Here is a 22,382-nt window from a genome sequence, read left to right on the forward strand (position 1 = left end):
TCCTCAGGTCACGCTATTATCAGAAATTGTAGATGTCTAGAATTCATGAGGACCTTTTTACACATTTTACATTTTTTGAGGACTCCAGGGATAGTGTTGTATTAGTTTAGAGCCTACAGTGTTTCAGCACATTTGTAACTGTTGTCCTTGTGAGCCTTGCACTCTGTTAGTTGAAGTTTTTTGCATTTGAATGGCAGTGATAGTTACTACATATGTAAATTCCAGGTTCCCAGCTTCCCCCTAGACCCCAAAAAGTGTGTCCAGTTTCCTCACAAGGATTGCTTGGATATAGATACTGTCCCTCCAAGTCTTGGGTTTTACTTGCTCAATGGAACAGGGACAGAGCTGAGAGAGGGTCGGGAGCGTGTTTACTTGTTGCCTTCACAGTTGTTCACTTGAAGTTTTCTGGAAATAGGGTATGTGTGTATGTCTGTGTGTGTTCCTGTGTAATTGGACGCGTGAATTGTGTGGTTCAGGAAAATACATGGTATTCTTCCCTATCATTCCATCTACCAGTAAATATTGATTGGGCAATTTTTTAAAAGCACAAATACTTTATTCCTTGTCTCAGTGAGTTTATTACCCAGTTGAGGGAATCAGTGCAAACATGTATGTGCCTAACTGCTTAGGAATATAAAGTGATCTGTGCTACATGTTACATGTTACAAAGTTGGTTTAGACAAGGAAGGTTATAGACCAACGAATGAAGGCATTTAAGGAAATAAGTGAGTGATAGGGAGAAGTAAGTTGACTCAAGGTACAGAGAGTTTTGAATGCCAAGTTGAGGCTTTTGTACCCTGCCCTATAGGGTGTGTAGTTTTGAAGATGTAGTAGGACCTAATGAATATTGTCGGAAGATGAGGATTGTTTGGGCTGCTGCCATGAGCAAGTAGAGGGAGGATGTTATAACAACCTGAGTTAAAGTCACTATCCATCGTTTACAAGGAGGCCAAAGCCTGATGTAAGGTGGGAGCAGAGGAAAGGGAAAGGAAGGTTTTCTCTGGTTCTGGCGGTCAGTTTAGCTAGATGTGTGGAATGGGTGGTGGTGCTGTTACAGAAATGGCAAAAGTTGAGAAGTTGGTTTCAGTAGAAATTTACAGCAGGTGTGGAAAAGCAGGTAGAGTATGAAATTAGGAGTTGATGGTTCTGACGTGCTCCTTCAGAAAGCAAAGGAGATGTCTTTTGTGTTTTAAGAAGCAGAGAAGGTTTAAAAAAGGGGTGGGGGGGCGCAGAGAAAACCAAGAGCTGGAGCTGAATGGAGCTGGAGCAGGGGGAGACCATGGTAGCAAATAGAGAAGCCAGGATTGGTCCCATGGGGAGGTCACAGTATTTTAATATTCCTAAGAAATATTGTTGCTTTCTTGATGATGATGGAGAATGGTCTTTAAGAAAATGGCAAGGTGAGTCATAAATTGGTAAGGATTTGAGGTAGCTATATCTCATGCCAGAAGTTTGGCAATCAAAATAAAGACAATAAAGGAAGTATGAAGGGATCATGAAAACAGACATCTCTCTCATATCTTTTTTTTAGATTTAAGTAAGTATTTCACCCTCACTCCTCTGTGATTTGTTGCCATTTGGTTACTTTAACCTCTGGCTATTCCAAGCATTTCTTTTTGTGGATGAGTTTAAAAACCACTCTTTTCCAGATAGCTGGTGTTATCCTTTCCATACAACCAGACTGTTTGCCAACACGGCATAAAATTCAGGTCTTTCTGTGTTCTTAAAACAGGAGTGAATTTGTTAGTGGGTACAGAGAGTGGCCTGATGCTGCTGGACAGAAGTGGCCAAGGGAAGGTATATCCTCTGATCAACAGAAGACGATTTCAGCAAATGGATGTCCTTGAAGGCTTGAATGTCTTGGTGACAATATCTGGTAAGTGTTCATTTAATAAAGCAAGATTACTTCCCAGCACAAAACTTCTGTTAGCTCATTTTTTGAAGTAATGGCTGAATGAGGTACAATCGTAGCATGGTCTCATAGTAAGGTAATAGAAAGATGTGACCCACGTGTACACACTGAACCTGTAGGGCTCCTCTAAAGAGCAGTCTTGAAAAGCACAGGGGCATGCGCTCTCTAGTTGACCTCTCCCACACAACCACCCTCTCTGCCCCGTTGCTCGTTGGGTTTAATGTGGCTTCCCTGGCTTGGAGGTTTGTGTCTGCTTCCACCCATAGGACTCTTGCATGCAGAAGGGACTGTGCTCTGCCATGATGGCACAAGTACCATATTATGGTTTTTCTTTACATCCGTTAACACTTACTATAAGCTTCTTTTTAGAAAGAGGTTTTTTTTAGTATAAATTATGTAATATATGTGCATTGTGGAAAAACACTACTGTAGAAAAGCAAGTAGGAGAAATAAAATGTAAAATCATCCAGAGATACTATTGACTTCAATTTTTAACTTCTAATCTTTTAAGCATACACACACTTAAAATACACTCATAAAGGGGGGAAAATCTGCATTTAAATGGTTATACAACATTTCAAACATACAGACAATAATGAGAGAATGATTACAGAATAATGACACCCATGTACTGATTAGTTTTAACAGGTGTTAGATACACTTTTGTACCTGCAGTTAGCCTCGCTTCCCCTTTCAGCTGCCCCTGTAACCACTGTCCTGAAGTTATACAATGTTCATTCTGGTTTGACCAAATCAGGTACTTGCTCTCTCTGTGTCATTAAACATTTCTTTATAAACAGTTGTATTTTATATGGCTATAGAGTGTTTTTTTGTATAGATATTCTAAAATGTATTTACTTCTTTGTAAATCTTTTAGTTTATCCCTTTTTTCCCCTCACGTAGATATTTTTGGCATATATCTTGTAGTTGACTTAACCATTGCTCACACATGCCTGTGATGCGTGGGTACTGGTTTCCTAATAATTTGTATGATTGCTGGAGTCAAGAAGTATGCAAAATTGGAATACTTTAGGTCTTATAATAACCCACAGCAGTTTTGATTTAGTCATCTGCTAGCTCCAGCTTATTATATTTGTTTATATGTAACATCTCTTGTAGTTATTTTAGTTTTGAGATACGCTTTTGGTTGTAAGTAAAAGATGTTTGTTGAAGTGCAAAAATTTCGCCATCCATCTCATACTTAAATGAGAAAACAACCATTTACAACTTGAGTGTTAATGTGGAGTAGGTTTTAAAATTGGAGGAGAAATGAATCTGCCACTAAAAATGGCTTGGGCTTCATTTTGTGATTCACTGAACAAGAAGATTTATGGGAATCACTAAACAGCTGACACCAGTAATTTTTGGGGTCTACTTTTCTCTATTTCTCTTTTGTAGCTTTTAATGATTTTTTTACAATCATGAAAGTAATAAATATTAATTGTAGGAAGCTTAAAAAAATGAGAAAACCTTAGGAAGAATAAAACAAAATGTTACCCTATCTCAGAGACCACTCTTGTTGACACTTCTTTATATTTCCTTCTCCTCATATCTGTAAGTATATATTACAGTATGGAAATGGAACACTATATACATAAAAGTACATAGTTTTGTTTCATTTAACATATTTTATTGAGTATTTCCCCACATTCAAAAAGTCTTCAAAACAGGGGCGCCTGGGTGGCTCAGTCGGTTAAGCATCCAACTTCAGCTCAGGTATGATCTTGTAGTCCATGAGTTTGAACCTCACGTGGGGCTCTGTGCTAACAGCTCAGAGCCTGGAGCCTGCTTGGGATTCTGTGTCTCCCTCTCTCTCTGCCCTTCTCCTGCTCACACTCTGTCTCTCTCTCAAAAATAAATAAACATTAAAAAAAATTTTTTTTATTTAAAAAAAAAAGTCTTCAAAACTTAAAAAGATTGTGTCGAAGTATAAGACGTAATACAAAAAATGCACAGATTATAAGTATACAGCCCAGTGAATTGTCACAGTTAGAATCCATCCATGTAGCACCTATACCCTGGTGAAGAAATCGAACAATCCCAGCAGTCCAGAAGCTTCCCTGCAGTCCCCACTTTGCTGCCTCCCAGTCACTGCCCCCCATGTTCCCAGAGGGAAGCACTGTCCTTTAAATACCTAAGATTGGTTTTACCTTCATTGAACTAAAGCTACAGAAATGGTAAAATGGTAGGTATTCTTTTGTGTCTGGCTGGGGTTTTTTTTGTTTTTGTTTTGTTTTTTTTTGAAGAGCACTTTAGGTTTACAGAAAAGTTGGAAAGAAAATATAGACAATTCCTGTATTACCCCCCACCTCCAGTTTTCCCAATTAGCCTCATTAGTGTAGTACTTTTGTTGTAATTGATGATCCAGTATTCACACATTATTATTATTAACTAAAGTCTGTAGTTTACGTTAGGGTTCACCCTTTGTGTTGTACAGTTCTGTGGGTTCTGACAAACACATAATTATCCACAATTATAGACTAATTTCACTGCCCTGAAAATCCCCTGTGCTCCACCTATTCATCTCTCTCCAAAAGTCCCTGGCAACAACTGATTTTTTTTTTTTTTTTTTTTAATTTTCTATGTGACCTTTTCCAGAACATCATAGTTGAAATCATGTGTAGTATGTAGCCTTTTCAGACTGGCATCTTTTCTCTAGCAATATGCATTTAAGTTTCCTCCATGTCTTTTCATGACTTGATAGTGCATTTCTTTTTATTGCTGAATAATCTTTTGTGTGGGTGTGCCACTTTGTGTATCCATTCACTTATTGAAAGACCTCTTGGTTGCTTCCAATTTGCAGCAATTATGAATGAAACTGCTACAAATATTTGTGGACAGTTTTTTGTGTAGACATGTTTTCAACTTATGTGCTTGGTTAAATACCTAGCAGCATGATTGCTGAACATAAGGTAAGACTACATTCAACTGGGCACCTGGGTGGCTCAGTTAGTTAAGTGCCTGACACTTGGTTTCCACTCAGATCATGATCTCGCACTTTCATGAGTTCAAGCCCTGCGTCAGGCTCTGCGCCCGCACCACAGAGCTTGCTTGGGGTTCTCTCTCCCTCCCTCCCTCCCTCTCTCTTTCTCTCTCTCTCTCTGTCTCTCTCTCTCTCTCTCTGCCCCTCCCCCACTTTTGCTGTCTCTCTCAAATAAATTTGAAAACATTATTTAAAAAAAAAAAAAGACTACATTCAGCTTTGTAAGAAATAGCTAGGCTGTCTTCTAAAGTGACTCTATCACATGTTCCTACAAGGCATGAATGAAGATGTTGCTCATGGCCTCATCAGCATTTGGTGATGTATTTTGGATTAGTATAGTATAGTGTCTGATTATTGTTTTAATTTTTAATTCCTGATGAAATGGTGTTGAATATCTTTTCACATGGTTATTTGCCATCTATGTATGTCATCTTTAATGAGGTATCTGTTAAGGTCTTTTGTCTGTTTTATAATCGGGTTGTTTGTTTTCTTCTCTTGAGTTTTAAGAGTTCTTTGTACGTTTTGGATACAAGTTCTTTATCAAATAGGTTTTTGCAAATTTTTTTTTTTTTTTTTTGCAGTTTGTGGCTTATCTGTCCATTCTCTTAACTGTGTCTTCCACAAAAGTTTTTAATTTTAATAAGGTCTAACTTACCTTTTTTTTTTTCTTTCATGGATTATCCTTTTGGTGTTATATCTGAAAAGGCATTGCCAAATCCAAGGAGGTTGTACCTAGGTTTTCTCCTATGTTATCTTCTAGAAGCTTTATAGCTTTGCATTTCATGTTTAGGTCTGTGATCCATTTGATCTTTGTGAAAGGTTCAAAGTCTATAAATTCATTATTTTTTGTATATGAATGTCCAGTCCTTCTAGCAGTGATTGTCGAAAAGACCATCCTTTTTCTGTTGAATGGCCTTTGATCCTTTGTCAAAGATTAGTTCATTATATTTTTTTGTTTGTTTTTTATTTTTGGGAGAGAGAACCAGTGGGGAAGAGGAGCAGAAGGGGAGAGAGAGAGAGAGAGACAGAAAGAAAGAGAATCTCAGGCAGGCTCCATGCTCAGTGTGGACCCCAATGCGGGGCTCTGTCCCACAACCCTGGGATCATAAACTGAGCTGAAGTCAAGAGTTGGACACTCAACTGACTGAGCCACCCAGGCACCCCCATAGTTCATTACATTTGTGTGGGTTTAGATCTCTGTTTTGTTCCATTGATCTGTCTTTCCTTTTGCTAATACCACATTGTCTTGATTACTGTAGCTTTGAAGTAACTCTTGAAGTCAGGTAGTGTCAGCCCTCCAAACTTGTTCTTGCTCAATACTGTGTTGGCTGTTTTGGCTCTTTTGCCTTTCCATATAAAGTTTAGAGTCAGTTTATTAACATGTACAAATAACTTGATAGGATTTTGATTGGGATTACATTGATTGTACATAGATCAAGTTCAGTAGAACTTACATCTTAGCAATATTGAGTTTTACCCATGACCATTGAATATATCTCCATCTGTTTCGATCTCCTTTAATTTCTTTCTTCAGAGTTTTGTAGTTTTCCTCATACAGATGTTGTGTAGGGCTATTTTGTCACATTTATAACTAAATATATCTTTTTTTGGTTTTTAGTACTTCTGCAGATGCTGTATTTTAATTTCAAATTTCCAATTGCTTGTTGCAAGTATATAGGAAAACAGTTGACTTTTATATATGAACCTTGTAGCTTGCAACCTTATATAATTATTTATTAATTGCAGGAATTTTTTTTTTTTTTTTACCAGTTCTTTGTCATTTTCTATGTAAACAGTCCTGTATTTCTTCCTTCCCAGTTTGCATACCTTTTATTTCCTTTGTCTTACTGCATTAGCTAGGACATGTAGTATGATGTTTAATAGGAGTGGTAAGTGGGGACACCCTTCCTTGTTCCTGATCTGAAGAGGAAAGTATCTAGTTTCTCACCATTAAGTATGGTATTAGCTGTAAGTTTTTTGTAGATGTTATTTGTCAAATTGAGGCAATTTCCCTCTATTCCTATTTGCTGTGAATGTTTGATCATGAAATGAATGTTGGGTTTTGTCAGATGTTTTTTCTGCATCTGTTGATAAGATCATATGATTTTTCTTCTTAAGCTTGTCAATGTGTCTAGTTTCTTTTGTTCAACACCTGTTTTGTTGTTGTTGCTCATAGAGGTGTATTGTTCCACTTCATTTCTGTGTATGACTATACCACAATTCATTTATTTGTTCTGTTGTTGATAAACATTTGTGTTTGCTGTTTTCAGTTCTTAGGAACAATGCTGCTGTGAACATTCTTGTTCATGTTTTTGGGAGCTCATACACACACATTAATATGAAGAGAGAAGTTACTGGATCATAAGTAGCATATACATGCATCCTACTTTAATAGATAATGCCAAGCTTTTTAAAATGGTTCTAACAATTTATAGCACTGGTTTCTGAGTTTCTAGTTACTCCTCATCTTCCCTACTTTGAGTACTATTGTTCTTTTTAATTCTAGACACTCTGATAGATGCATAAAATTGTATCTCATTATGGTTTTAATATGCATTCACTAATTGACTATTGAGAGCAAGTACTTTTTTATGTATCTATGAGTTAACTTCTTTTGACTGTTATAGTCGACTGCCCACTTTTTCAGTTGGGTTATCTCTCTTCTAAGTGATTTATAGGTTGTGAGTCCTCTGTCAGCCCTTTAAGTTGCACACATCTTCAATTTATGGCTTTTTGCTGGATTTGATTCCCTGCCTTGGTTGATCTATTTAATCTTCCTATGCTGTCTAATGAGAACTAATAGCTACTCCAGAGAGTTTTGAGAATCAGATCACATAATACATGTGAAAGCATCTTATAAGGTCTGTTGGTTGCATTGCTGTGCAGGTGTTTGTATTACTTTGTGGTTTATGGATACTGGCTATCTACATAAGTGTGAGTTCTTTTTTCTTTTAAAACCTTCCCTTCTAATCAGGCCTATACCTGATGATAATTCTATAGGAGTTTCAAAATCCATTTTGAATAGCTTAAATTGAGGTTCTAGTAAAACTCATACAGAATGGTTCCCTTAGGAGGATAATATTTATTGCTCATTTGGTTACTATTGTTATTAATAGATGGCACCTACTTTGAATACGTATATAAAATATTTATATTTGTTTTGCTAGGCAAAAAAGATAAGTTACGTGTCTACTATTTGTCTTGGTTACGAAATAAAATACTTCACAATGATCCAGAAGTTGAGAAGAAGCAGGGATGGACAACCGTGGGGGATTTGGAAGGATGTGTACACTATAAAGTTGGTAAGTTCCAGGAGGGTCATGAGGGTTTTGTTCTGCAGGGTTTTGTTCCACAGGGTTCTTTCTGATACACCTAGATGTTTTCTGCGATTATGTTTCTAAGGCATCTTCTAATCCCGAAGTGTCAACTTGACTCACAATGCACCTTTTAACATAACCCCATTCATTCCTGCCATTCATTCTGTCCTCCATCCATCTCATGCTCACATTCATCTTGCGAGCAAGGCTTTTTACCCTTCCTCTTTGACAGTCCAGATTCTTCTCTGTAAGATGTGGTCACAATAACCTCTCTAAGGAAACCTTGCCAAAGGAAAGCCAGCCAATTTGGATTCTTGCTTTGTGCTCCAGGCCTCGTCTCCATTGAGAGGACTTTGGGTCCTTGGCAGTCATTGACAGAATGTTTGAGAGTTTGACCAAAGAGCTATATGGCTTGTTGTTTTGAATGAAGCGCACTGTGCAAAGCTACTGTGCTCTTAACTACTAAACGAATCTAGTCGGCCAGCCAATGTTTCGTAGCAACTGTCTTGTTTTTTCTCTTGCTGGCACGCATGCTTTGGTTCTTATGAAGTAAGAGCTTGCAAGAACAAAACCAAAACAATTTTTTTTTTATGTATGAAAAAAAATTAAAATACTGGTACTAATGTTGGAAGTAAAGGGGAAATAATGAAGCTTAGCCAAATTAAACTTTATTGGAGAGATAATATATTCTAATAGAATTTGAAATGGGAATTTGAGAAGATCAGCAAATAGTCTCTATTATACCTAAGACTGATTAATGTAAGGGTCCTATTGAATATTGATTTCTGCTACTATGTTTTGTTTTTTTCTGTTTATGAAAGTATATGCTATAGTCATTCTCTCTGCTTCTAGGGATATTACAGTCCTTGACATTCTCTTATTATTTATATAATCTGTCCACAACTCTCAGCTCACTGATTAATAATGATTGCAGAAGCCACCCTAGTTTGGCATGATTCTGAGTGTTACTGAAAAGTAGTACTATATACTTGATGAAATTTTGGGATTGGGATTTTCTGTGCTGTGTTTATGTGAAATAATTTTTGCGGGGTAACTAAAATCATCTAAGGTTAAATTTAATGAAATCATTCAGAATGGGTGAAATGTGCATGAATAGATTATCCTACAGGGGGAACTAGAGGCAGATGTGTTACACTGTGCTGGGCTTTTCATTGGAATAAAACAGTTATCCTCAGGTCTGTCATTCTTACAGAATGAATCACAAGCATTTTCTGCGGTAAGAGTGTGTGGTACCATTCATTCATTATACTTTTAGGAAATTATATTCAGTTTATCAAGACCTGTGCTGTACAATATGATTTCCATCAAGAATAGGGGCTACTTAAATTTATATTTAAATTAATTAACATGAAATAAACTATAAAATGTGGTTCTTCAGTGGCACTAGTCCATTCCATGTGCCCAATGTGGCTATCATATTAACAGTACAGATCTAAAATCTTTTCATCATTGCAAAAAATTCTGTTAAACAGCACTGGTTTGGACAACCTTTGATAATCCTTTGTGTCTTAATATTAATGTCAGTGATTTATTCGAATAGTGATACTATATTGGAAATTAACAAGGAGAATTATCAAGTTAACAAGCCATCTCTCATGTGCAAAGGAAGAATAAGGTAGTATTGTGACATTAGATAGTTTATAAAGAAACTGGTAGAGCTGTGCCAGACCACTAAGTCATGTGAGGGCACAGCCCCTCAGAGCATCTGTTTTTAAGCAGAGTTGGTTGGCTGCAAGAGAACCGGAATAGCTATGTAAAGAAGGCATTTTCAACTGAAAAAATGTATATAGCTGAATAGAGATTTCCTTTACTACTGTTCTTTTTGTATGGAACTTTAGGTAGAATTCAGGCAGTCACTGCCTATATAGATCAGGAAGCGGTTTGAAGTGATACTTAGCTGATTAACCACTTCATTATCCTTTTGAAGCAATACTGAGCCCTTAAGACTTTAGGGTGGTAGGCCTGGCATTGTCTTTGATTAGTAAATACTTTCAGTCTAAGAAGATTAGGAACATTAGTGAAAGTATTCCTTAATAGTAACCAGAGTATTGGAATTGAGTCCCAAACATCAGTCAAGAAATATGGGAATAGGCTGAATCATACATAAAAGTATTGGAAAAGGAAACTCTGAGGTTTGATCACTCAGCATTTTTTTCCTGTTGATCTAGATGACTCAATAGAAGGCATTATTTATAAAGTTTGCAAAAGACAACTAACAGAATTTAGAGTTCCATGTTGATTCTGACCTGTGCTTCTCTTGTTTATGTTGTTGTTTTCAGTAAAATATGAAAGAATCAAATTTCTGGTAATTGCTTTGAAGAGTTCTGTGGAGGTCTATGCGTGGGCACCCAAGCCATATCACAAATTTATGGCCTTTAAGGTAACAGCATCAAGTGTACTTACAAGTAGCATCAGCCATGCATGCATGACCAAGAAAGAGCCAGAGGACAGTTTAAAAACCCTAAATAGTTAAAACTGATCATTTAAAAGCTATGTACTAATATAGAGTATAATTCTGTCATAAGAGAGGCCATTTCTAATGTAATAGGCCTCACTGTCTGCTTTCCAAGCCCTCAGAGTATGAGGAAAGAGCTAAATGTTTGGTAGACATTGATTGATATGTCAATATGGTAACAGAAAAAAGTAATGCCACCTCTAATTAAAAAGCAGATCTTGGGGTGCCTGGGTGGCTCAGTCGGTTAAGCGTCTGACTTCGGCTCAAGTCATGATCTCACGGCTTATGAGTTCAGACCCTGCATCGGGCTCTGTGCTGACAGCTCAGAGCCTGGAGCCTCCTACTTCACATTCTGTGTCTCCTTCACTCTCTGCCCTCTCCTACTTATGCTCTCTCTCTCAAAAATAAATAAAAACATTAAAAAAAACAAAAACAGCAGACCGTGACCATCTGCCTGAAGTCATGCATGTGTATAAAGATTTAGATATGTTTTTGATAAATAGTATCCAACAATAGGCAGCTTGGAGGTATATCTTTTCAATAGAATACTAACTAAAAAACAAATTACAGAAATTCTTAATGACACAGGAATATGTATTATGCGTTAAATAGAAAAAGTAAGTTAAAAGCATGAATAATGCATTGTTTTTGTTTAAGGGAAAAACTATAGAAAAACATTAGTATTTTTCTGTGTGAGTATTTTTAATATTTTTTATAATTCTAGAGTTCGCATTAGATACAAATTTATGAAATTCTTAATTAAAATATTACTCTGACATTAGATATTATAAATAACTTAACATCATTTCTTATATTAGGCACAAAACTTTGAGTATAGCTCCTGGGGCTGTTTTAGTGCATATCATGAAATTAAGAATTTTTCATCCAAAATGATTCTATTTACTTACCTTTTTTTCTTGTTCTTGATACATTTTATTAAGGGTAAGTTTCAAGTATTTGGAAAATTGACATATTTAGATTGCTTATTGCTTGATTCCCCAATAAAGCAGGATAAATGGGGTTACCATATTTGCTCAAGAAATAAATCCACATGTTACTGACTAAAAGTAATTGGTTGTATCTTCTGAGATCTGGTCTTAATATCCTTTATGTGCCAGATGTACTCTCCTAGTTGCTTTTATAAGTATATTGTTTAAGTCTGTCTTGTGAGCTGTAGGTATTGATATTAATCAAGAACTGAGGTCATCTAGTTTATTACAGGTCATCCAGGTTAATATCCTACAGCTTTTCATCACTGTATTGCTCCAGTCAAAAAATTAAAGTAGAAGTCTCTATGATGACTATGATGACCATACTAAAAATTCTCAGTATGTGACTCCTGCAACTCCACCTCTTTCTCCATTGTCTGCATTGAATAGTTGAATACTGTGCTACAGAAAGTCCTGGTTCTTTCACTTTAGATGTTTTTCTCACCAAGACAAGAAGGTGGAATTCTTGGGCCAGGTAGGGGGAATTTGCGACACGTCTTCTGGAAGAAATGTCTCCCAGATGCTGATTGGCAGACAAAAGCATAATAAATTAGAGACTTATTTCATAGAGTATTTTTGCTTATGGTTGTTGCCAGAATGGCTCAGTAATTAAATAACTGAGTACCTTGGGTTTGGCTTCTCCTGTTTGATCTATCAGAAATAAGTTCTTCTTTGTCTTACTACTTTTGTCTCGGTTACTTCTTTGTAGTCATTTGGAGAATTGGTACATAAGCCATTACTGGTGGATCTCACTGTTGAGGAAGGCCAGAGGTTGAAAGTGATCTATGGATCCTGTGCTGGATTTCATGCTGTTGATGTGGATTCAGGATCAGTCTATGACATTTATCTACCAACACACGTAAGAAAGAACCCACACTCTATGGTTGGTTGACTGGCTTCATTTTGTTTTGACTTTTTTCTTTACTCTGCTTAGTGAACTAACACAAGCAGGGATTCCTTGCTTCCCCTTGGTGTGGGGGTGAGTATTTAAATGATGTGCCATTCTCAATAGCTGCATGCTCTGAGACAAGTGGAAATCCATTCTCCTGGCTCTGTGAAGCCCTCCTGAAAACCTCTTAGCCCTGGCTTTGACTAACATGGGATGTATTTGGGGCAATTGCTGGCAGGTCAGAATATCCCTGGGTTGGGAGTGGTTTCAATTAATTTCTTAATAGAATCCACAATCCAGATATGTTCCAGGGGCCTCAGAAAATGTGAACTAGTAGAGTACATGACCTGTAAAAGGTATTCTTTGAGATATATGTCGCATGAGTTTTCCAAAATTTTATTCAATTGCTGTATTTATTCACCTGGAATATTAACCAGTGCATTCACCAAGACAATCTTTTTGAATGCTATTTCAAGGATAGAAATAACCACAAACGTACTTCCCTGTACTTTGTTCCTCTTCTCTAGATCCAGTGTAGCATCAAACCCCATGCAATCATCATCCTCCCCAACACAGATGGCATGGAGCTTCTGGTGTGCTATGAAGATGAAGGGGTTTATGTGAATACCTATGGAAGAATCACCAAGGATGTGGTTCTGCAGTGGGGAGAGATGCCAACATCTGTAGGTAGGTATCAGAGGAAAAGATAGCATATGTAAAAATGGAGCCTTCTCTAAAACTGCATGTTATCACATCAGTTTTACCTGTTGTTCAGACATTTTGGCCATTTAGCAGAATGGTTGGCAGAAAAACAAAAAACAAACAAAAAAAACCCAGAATGGTTGGCAATATTGATGGTGAAAAGGGAGATTGTAGACCATGGCACTGGTCATAGTCTGTTTTAGAACAAAATCCAAGTAATTATTTAACACTTTAAAACTCTGTCATTTACAATCCTTCATTTAATCCTTAAGACATCCAGGATGTAGGACAGATGTGGTTGTTGACTAATCTGTGGAAAGTAAAAGGAGGCTGAAAAAGGGTAAGGGATTTATTCTTTCGAGTGGCAGTGCCACTCGATAATCTGAAATTTTTAGTTTATATCCCAAGTTGTTCTGGTTTCAATGTAGTCATTTTCTCTTCTCATCACTTCTTCTTCCTGCCTTCTTTATGACTGGTTTGATAAAAATAGGAGCACTAAACTCTATATCCAGTGGGTCATTGCTCAAAATAAGCATGAACCATCTCAAGAATTCAAATTACCACTTCTCAGGATAAACTTTAAAAGCAAAAGTTCCTTAAAAACAAAAATCTCCATATGCTAGACATGCAGATAATGTGTGTATTATATGAGCAGCATCTTTTCATAGCTGTTTCCTTATCTTTAACAATTTCATGTTTTCCCCTCTCAAAAAGCATATATTCGATCGAATCAGACGATGGGCTGGGGAGAAAAGGCCATAGAGATCCGATCTGTGGAAACTGGTCACTTGGATGGTGTGTTTATGCACAAAAGGGCTCAAAGACTAAAATTCTTATGTGAACGCAATGACAAGGTAATGGTTTCCTTACAACTTCTCTTTAGCTGCTGTTAGCTTTGGTAATGGTTTACTTTCCACGGGGTTTGGTGAAGCCTTTTCTTGAGGTTTTGATAGATTCTGAAATAAATTCATCAAGCAACATTTTAGTAGTGACTTTTTAGACCTGTATATAGGAGTTGGGGTCTGTTTTATTTTGTGTTTGCTTATGAAGGGATAAGAGATACTTGTTTCTGCCAAAATCATCGTATGTTGTTTGTAGTGGTTGTTTTTAACCCCAGTAGGTGACCTGTATGAGCTATGTTTGGTTTAGGGATAGAAAAGGTTAAAACTGCCAATCTAGTGGGATTCTTCTGTGATTGGAAGAAAGCCCCTTGCAAATTTGGTAGGGTAAAAGTTTTCTCTCGAGACCCTGATGTGCATCAGAAGGATACCACTTGTCTGCTTCTGAATAGTAAAGTAACTTCATAGTTTGCATGTCAGAAATACCTAACAGTATAAATCATTTTATGCAGAAGCATGAGCACCTCCTGCAGCTGAGACCCCCAGTCTTCAAAAGACCTAAAAACCTTTGTTTTTCAAAACTGGCCACATCCTTGTTACTTTCAAGGCCTACCAACTCCCTGGAATCCCCTCCCTAAACCAGCCTTGGAGTGGAGCAGCTGGATGGCCAAGGGTGTTGACCCATCCCACGTGCTTTGAGAAGGACCTCCCAGGTGGGCCTGGCCTTTACCAAGCCCAGCTTTCTCTCTTTTCCCTCCACTTGGATGAAAATGTCTTACCACCTGAGGCAGCCTGTTGCAACCTTAGAAACTTCCCTCTTAAGAACATTTCCACCTCTTGTCTCACATTAAAATATATTAAATACCCTAGCCACTGGCCCACTAATTGACTTCTCAGATTAAATTTGAAAATTCACCTTGACAGAGAAGAGCTCTAGATCTCTCCTTGACAGCTGGGCTTTCTGCCTAACTGCATGCTCAGTAAATACGTTGCACCACCACCAGCCCCCTTTCCTGTGATCCTGTAGCTCGTTTACTAACGGTGTTGACATTGTTTTCTAATCATTTACCTTAGAAATCCATACAACTTCCCAACCCAATCCAGGATTTTGCCAGCTTTTTGGCTTATATTTTCCTGAGTATATTTAATGTAGCCATAACTATAATATTCTTTGAACTTGGGCATTGAAATATTTTTATTATTTATTATGTTATATCCTTTGAAGTTTACTAATCAAAGGCCCAAAAGTAAACTATAGTATTGTGACTATAGAGTAATATGAAATAACATATATTTTAGCTTAATTTTTTAAAAGAGAAAAATCAGGTTGCTAAGGAGTTTTCCAGACACATTTATCTTTTAGATGATATTAGCAGTGGAGATAAAAAGAAATAACTCAATTTCAGAAATATCAGTGTTTTTCTTTTCAGTTCTCACAATATGGCAGTGATAGCCTTCTTAGTTGTGATAAAAATTAGCTACAGAGATGATCTCCTTATGATCAAGTGATACTGATGTCCTCTCAGATTTTCTTTTGAAAGAGGCCTTTGGGCTTTTAGGCTGCCTGCATTTGGAGGTGTTGAGGTATTGAGGTGTTGGTGGCACTAGGTCACCTGCCTGGGAACCATAGGAAGGATTGCTCCAAAGGACTGGGTTGTGTTGTGTCTTCATGGTAAATCTCTCCCTCCCTCTTTCTCTTGATTTTGCAGGTCTTCTTCGCCTCCGTTCGGTCTGGTGGCAGCAGTCAGGTTTATTTCATGACATTAGGCAGGACTTCCCTTCTGAGCTGGTAGAAGCATTGTGATGAGGATTGCTGGCCCCCAGAGTCTTCAATGAGATCCTGAGAACTTGGAATTCCTTGCAACTGGAGCTCAGAGCTGCACCGGTGTAGTCCAGGACAGCTGTGTATGCAGACACCACGTGTGGGGTGTTTCGTTTCGTTTCATTTCCTTTCTGCACCTCTTACCAGTTTATCCCCCTTCTCTTCTTTCCCCTACTCAAAAATAAATCAAGGCTGCAATGCAGCTGGTGCTGTTCACATTCTACCATCAGGTGCTATAAGTGTTTGGGATCGAGCATCAGACCAGAAAGCAAATGCCTTTCCTTCAGCTCCAGAATTCCTTGTCTCTGAGTGACTCTGTCTTATGGGTATCTGAAAGTGGAGACTATGAACATGCCATTGGTTTGGAAGTGGGCACATGGAGGTGTAAAATGGTGGTCTTATGAGCGGTTTGCTGAAGCAGAGAGCAGATTTAATATAGTAACATTAACAGTGTATTTAATTGACATTTCTTTTTTGTAATGTGACAATATGTGGTCAAAGAAGAAGGTGCAGGTTTAAGAAGTTAATATTTATAAAATGTGAAAGACACAGTTACTAGGATAACTTTTTTGTGGGTGGGGCTTGGGAGGCAGGGTGGGGTGGGTTAAGGGGGTCCCATTTTATTTGGATTTTTTTTTTTTTTTTTTTTTTTGGCTTGGCCAAAAACTCCGTCATTTTTCTGTGTACCAGGTTTTGCCTAAATCATGTGCAGATGGTTCTTAAAAAAAAAAAAAAAAAAAAAAAAAAGGAAAAAGAAAATGTGTGCATTTGTATAATGGCCAGAACTTTGTTGTGTGACAGTATTAGCACTGCCTCAGCCTAAAGGTTTAATTTTTGTTTAAACCTAGAAGCACGACAAGTTTTACCACAGTCTGCACTTGCAGAGGAAAAGAAATTGTTTCAGCCACATGTTTATTTTTTTGCCTACCTCATTGTTTGTAATGCATTAAGAGGTGGTTTAGTTTATATGTTTTTGGAGGAAAACATTAATGTTTAATTTAATCTTAATACCAAAACTATCAGATTGAAGTTTGACTGTTATTTTGTCACAGGTCTCAGTAGGCACAAGAGAAATTGTCCCTGAAGATGGGAAATAGCCACATGGTTTCATCATGCTGATGGATGCAGTCTGTTTTTCTAAGTTCAGAGAGCAGAATGCTTCGTTTTCACCAGATGCACCATTAGTGGTTGATGGGCAACTATGGCCTCTAACACAAGGGGCCTCACTGTTCTCAATTTGGGGTTTGGTGGCAGACAGGCGGTCATGTTAGAATAGTCACACAAACTGTTCAGTGTTGCAGGAACCTTTTCTTGGCAGGGGGTGGGGGGGGTGGAGTTTCCCTTTTCTAAAAATGCAATGCACTAAAACTATTTTAAGAATGTAGTTAATACTGCTTATTCATAAGATGGCATCTTCCTGTGTTTTAGGTGTAATATCCAAGCCCTGGCTTTTCTCCTCCTCTCACTTGCTCTCTTGTTCTCTCTCTGTTTTTTAAACCAATTTTACTTTATGAATATGTTCATGACATTTGTAATAAATGTCTTGGGTAATAATTTGTTTCATGGCTTCATGGTCACTCAATTCCTCTGAGACTATTAATCTCTTGGTAAAGGAGCAATGCTCAGTGTCATGGCTGTGCCATCTTACTTTCCTCTTGTTGAGTTTCGAGTGGGAATATTGTGTGATGGCTACTTTAAACTTTGTTTACCAAACAGAACTTGGCATTTCATAGGCTTAATACTCCTTTGTGATTAAGTTTCTTTTATAACATGAAAAAGGAAGATTTTCCTCCCGAAAATATAACAATCATTTGCACCTATTTGTTAAGGCTTTACCCAGCATTCTCATCCTATTTGGCATCCAGTTTGACCCCTGTTATTCTGTTCCTCCTGGTCAGCATCTCTGCCAAAGGCTCTCCTTTGAATTATAAAAACCTAGTGAACAATCTGTATACTCACAGATGCAGAAACAGCAGCTGGTTGTACATAGCCACAATGACAGATAAGTAAGCGAGCCTTAGTCTCTTTTGAAAAGGACAAGGCATTAGAAATGGCTTTTCCATCTGTGTGACTTTGGAATGATGCTGATGTCCAAAGCAGAAAGGACTAGTTCTTTTCTACGGATTCATAGTTAACACAGAGAAGATTGAAGAGTTAATCCCACCTTTGGAAGGGACTTTTGAGATGGGCCAGATGCCATCACCACAGAATTTCAGTCAAAATCAAATTACCGCTGGTGATTTCCTACATGTTTTAGTTTTTTTGGGTAAGATAAAACGTGCCACAGTGAACACGTGTGCATGCCGAGAGGAGAAAGAACTAGATGGCTTGGTCAATCCAAGTTGGCTTTGTAGCCTCTCCCATGACTTTAGAGAGAGGTAAAGTTGAACAGGTATCTGAAAAAAGAGTGAATTTCTGGTACCAATAAGGAAGACAGAAAAAAATACTTATCCAACAGACTTGAAGCTCAGTGTCTGTAAGTCAAGGTGGGGTGCACAGATAATGCACATGACTTTTCACTGGAATTACTATTTAGAACTTGACAAAAACTGGATTTCCTTTCGGAGGTAGTGGGGTCTGAGCTCAAGCCTGAATTGTGCCTGTCCTGGTGGCCACCTGGCACTCTTTTGGTGTTTGTGTTGAACGTAATCAAATCTATCTGTGTGCTTAATTCACTGAGGTCAGACTGCCGTTTGTCCTTATGGGGCGGGCTCCTGGTGTGTGCTTTCCTTGGCTGTGGTGTCCTTGCCTTCTTGGCTGCAGCACCTTGTACACCAGATTGTGTTGCTACAGCTTGATTCAGGTACCCAGTTAGGTTTCTCCATTAAAAATTACGAGCTGGTGAAATTTCCTTCTTCTAGAGAAGGGGTGATCTTTTTTTCCCTTTAACAGGGTAGTGACTTCACAAAAGTGCCAAGATGGCAAAATTATAAAAAGAAGACAGTATTATACCATTAAATATGGAACATTGAACTACTTAGCACTGCTCTTCAAAATACAGATGTCTCTAAGTATAGTCAAAGCTTTAATAAGTAATACCTTTCTGTATTTAAATCAGAGCAACTCTGTATTGAGTGCAGTGTTCTTAACTTTTTTCTCATGCACATGTTATGTTGGAGAAAATGTTTACAAAAATGGTTTTGTTTCACTAATGTGCATCATATTTATGGTTTATTTTTAAGTGATTTTTTATGGGTTATTTAGGTTTCTGTCTTAGTTGTAGTCCACTTACAGTGATTCATAATTCTTAACTTTGCCAATTACAAATTTGCTAAGCAGTAGTACAAATGACAGACTGCATTAAATTTACTAATCCTACAGCTGCAAAGCAGACTGGTGGCAAGTACATGCCCCCCCCCCCAACCCAAGTGCTAACTTGTCTTCTGTGTATTATGAAAATTACTGTTGTCCCCCCACCTTTCTCCTTAAATAAAAGAAAAATGACACCTATTTTATGTGGCATGAGTTTCAAATATATTCTGATCCTTCAGAATGTCTCCTTCCCATGAGGATCCATATTTTATACATACCTCCTTCCCCAGTGCCACCCCTGGCTAGAGAGGGTAGCTCCATATCCTGCTATCTCCTGAAACAGGAATGTTTGTTCAAGGTGAGCTCTTGATCTTGAAGCCAAGAATGGGTAAAGCTGATCCTTAAGGAGGAAATAAGGTTTTATTTTTGCAAGTCTGAATTGAATCAGAAAGTAAACTAGCATGATGTTTGTATCTAATAGGACAGTTGAAGTGGCCCTTCCTCAAATTGGCATCATAAATACTAAGGCCTAGTAATTGGAAGGTCTTTGTGGCCAAGCCCCTGGGGTGTGTGTCACTGATTTCCCCCAGAGATCTGACATGCGTGATCCCCATTGGACAGATCTAGGACCACATTGCCGCGACCAGCATTTTGGCCAAGCCTCCATGGTTGCAAAGGGGAGGCCACACTACATGATCATAACTCACATGTTAATAAACCAGCTCCTTTGTGCTTCATATTAGAAACATGTTGTTTCTCTAAGGTGAAAATAAAATTGTAAATACCTAGGCCACCAAATGAGTATGTTTTGTCTTTTCCTACGTGATATTTGTTACAGCTGGTGGATGATTAAGGAATAAAAATCTCATGGAGGGCTAGTTGTCTTGGTACCATCATTCATTCTTCCTGTTCCTACTTTGTCCTCCACTGGTGTGGATCTTCTTAAACAAGCAACCAAGATGAAAACAGCCCCTCTAACTGATACCAGCTCTGTGTTTTGGCATCACATTCAAGACATTCAAGGGTGCAGTAAAATTGCTGCCTTCTTTTCCATCTGTGACTTCAACAACAACAGATACTGTGCTTTACTTTCAGAGTACAGTTCACCCTTAAACAACATGGGACTAGGGTCACCAACCCCTTGTGCCATCAAAACTCAGTATAACTTCCAACTCCCCGGTAGCAGGCTAACTACCAGTAGCCTACTGTTGATTGACTGGAAGCCTTACTGATAACGTAAACAGTCAACACATTGTGTATGTGTTACATACTGCATTCTTAAAGTAAGCTAGAGAAAAGAAAATGTTATTAAAGCTATAAGGAAAACACATGGGCCCACATAGTTCAAACATGTTGAAGGGTCAACTGTAGTTATTAGAAAGTAAAACTGGGGCGCCTGGGTGGCTCAGTCGGTTGAGTGACCAACTTCGGCTCAGGTCATGATCTCGCGGTTTGTGAGTTCGAGCCCCGTGTCGGGCTCTGGGCTGACAGCTCGGAGCCTGGAGCCTGCTTCGGATTCTGTGTGTCCCTCTCTCTCTGCCCCTCCCCCATTCGTGCTCCGTCTCTCTCTGTCTCAGAAATAAACATAAAAAATTAAAAAAAAAAAAAAAAAAAGTAAAACTGAAAAAAAAAAAAAAAACAGTTAAGGAATTAAATGTTGGGAAAAGTCATTACTGCATTTTCTTCTGGGAGAAATAACATACTCAGATACAGGTTCTCATACCTGGTCCACTTTCCCTTTCACCTGAATGTTAATCAGATTCTATCCAGGTTTCAAAATCTGTCCCACTTCTGCCTCTGCCTTGCTTAACTTCCCTGTGCTTACAGTCAATAGCCTCTCCTATACCCTGATAGCTGAACATGGCATTGCTTTTGTTCACTCTTTGTTTCTGTCTGCATACAGAGTCTGCATATGAGCTGAAGTTGGTTCTCAGGGTTAACCATTTATTAAATCCTAACTTCTCTGCTCCTCAGAAACTGCCAAACATGTTGCTGGTGCTGAACAGGCACACACAAATTTCTGATCGTTTGTTTAAACGAACGAAATTAAAACCCTGGTGTTAGTCCAAAGGGAAGCCAGCGCTTGTATGCCTTGTGGGACTTGTGAGGAAGTGTGCTGGTGTAGACAGGTCCTAGGAAGGGTGTGGAGTTCTGCCTTGTTGGGCACAAAGCCACCCAGCACCCTAACATAACTATAGTATTCACCAGTCCCTGTTGCTGCAAGCTGGCTAGCTGTAATAACAGTGTAGGACCCTTCATTCCTAAGTCCTCTTTCCCAGTTTGCTTGGTTATAGGAAATTTGAATTTGATGGTCCAGCACAAAATGCCCACAGAAGGATGTGGAGCTTTTGAGCAAGGCAATTTTATCCCTTCCTTCAATTTGGACATCAGACACAACTACAAACGTTGGAAGCCAATATTAAATAACTTTTTTCACAATAAATGATATTAAATAATTCCTTGATTGTTTTTTAACAGCTTTATTGAGATACAGTTCACAAAGCCATAACGTTCAGTGGCCTTTAGCCTATCCAAACTTGTGCATACATCACTACCACAATCAATTCTTAAGCATTTTTATTGTCCTTGTCATTATCTCCTCGTCACCCCACCACCGCCACCTCCCCCTGAAGCTTTAGGCAACCACTAATCTACTTTTCCTCAGTATGGCTTTGCATCTTCTGGACATTTCACATAAGTGAAATCCTACAACTTGTGTCCTCTGTGACTGGTTTCTTTGATTTTGCAGAATATTTTAAGATTCATCCATGTTGTAGCATATATCAGTACTTTGTTTCTTTTTATTGGCATCCTTGGTTCTTCACCTTTGTCACTGGTACCTTCCCTTCAGCTTTAAAACCAACCACCTCACTGATAGCAAACCGCGTTCCAGCCTCAAATGAAAACTGCACAGTTAACCATCCACCCTGCAGGGGAAGCAGCTGACAAGTGGGCTCAGAAATGGATTCCTGCTGAGATGTGTTTTCTTTCAGTCTGAGCTCTTAGAAATGCAGTGATCCCCTCCCCCACAAGATCCTGATGCTAAACATCAGGTTCATGATGGACAAGTTTTGGAACAGAGGACTGTTTGGGAAGCACTCCTACCTGCTCACAGCAGGTGTCCAACCCCCAGGATGGTTGGGACTGGTAGGTGTTCTGCTTATGTCCAAGGCCTGGATCAGGGTACTCAGCCTGTCCCTC

The 22,382-nt window shown here is 38.4% G+C and overlaps 1 protein-coding gene across 50 annotated transcripts in view; it reads left to right on the top strand.

Moving 5' to 3' along the window:
- Positions 1-20,571, top strand: part of MAP4K4 (mitogen-activated protein kinase kinase kinase kinase 4) — a 198,051-nt gene extending 177,480 nt beyond the window's left edge. For 27 of the 50 annotated variants that reach the window (XM_060609167.3, XM_060608926.3, XM_060609200.3 and 24 more), the window contains 7 exons: positions 1,733-1,876; positions 8,063-8,197; positions 10,513-10,613; positions 12,387-12,536; positions 13,094-13,253; positions 13,983-14,122; positions 15,817-20,571. In XM_060609167.3, the coding sequence (XP_060465150.1) occupies positions 1,733-1,876; positions 8,063-8,197; positions 10,513-10,613; positions 12,387-12,536; positions 13,094-13,253; positions 13,983-14,122; positions 15,817-15,900 (914 nt within the window). In that variant the 3' untranslated portion in view covers positions 15,901-20,571. Of the gene's footprint in view, positions 1-1,732; positions 1,877-8,062; positions 8,198-10,512; positions 10,614-12,386; positions 12,561-13,093; positions 13,254-13,982; positions 14,123-15,816 lie in introns of all 50 variants that reach the window. The other 23 variants (XM_060608936.3, XM_060608998.3, XM_060608916.3 and 20 more) reach the window with 1 other exon arrangement.
- Positions 20,572-22,382: the final 1,811 nt, after the last annotated feature.

Source organism: Panthera onca, chromosome A3 (assembly GCF_046562875.1).
Source record: "Panthera onca isolate mPanOnc1 chromosome A3, mPanOnc1 haplotype 2, whole genome shotgun sequence".
Lineage (NCBI taxonomy): Eukaryota > Metazoa > Chordata > Mammalia > Carnivora > Felidae > Panthera > Panthera onca.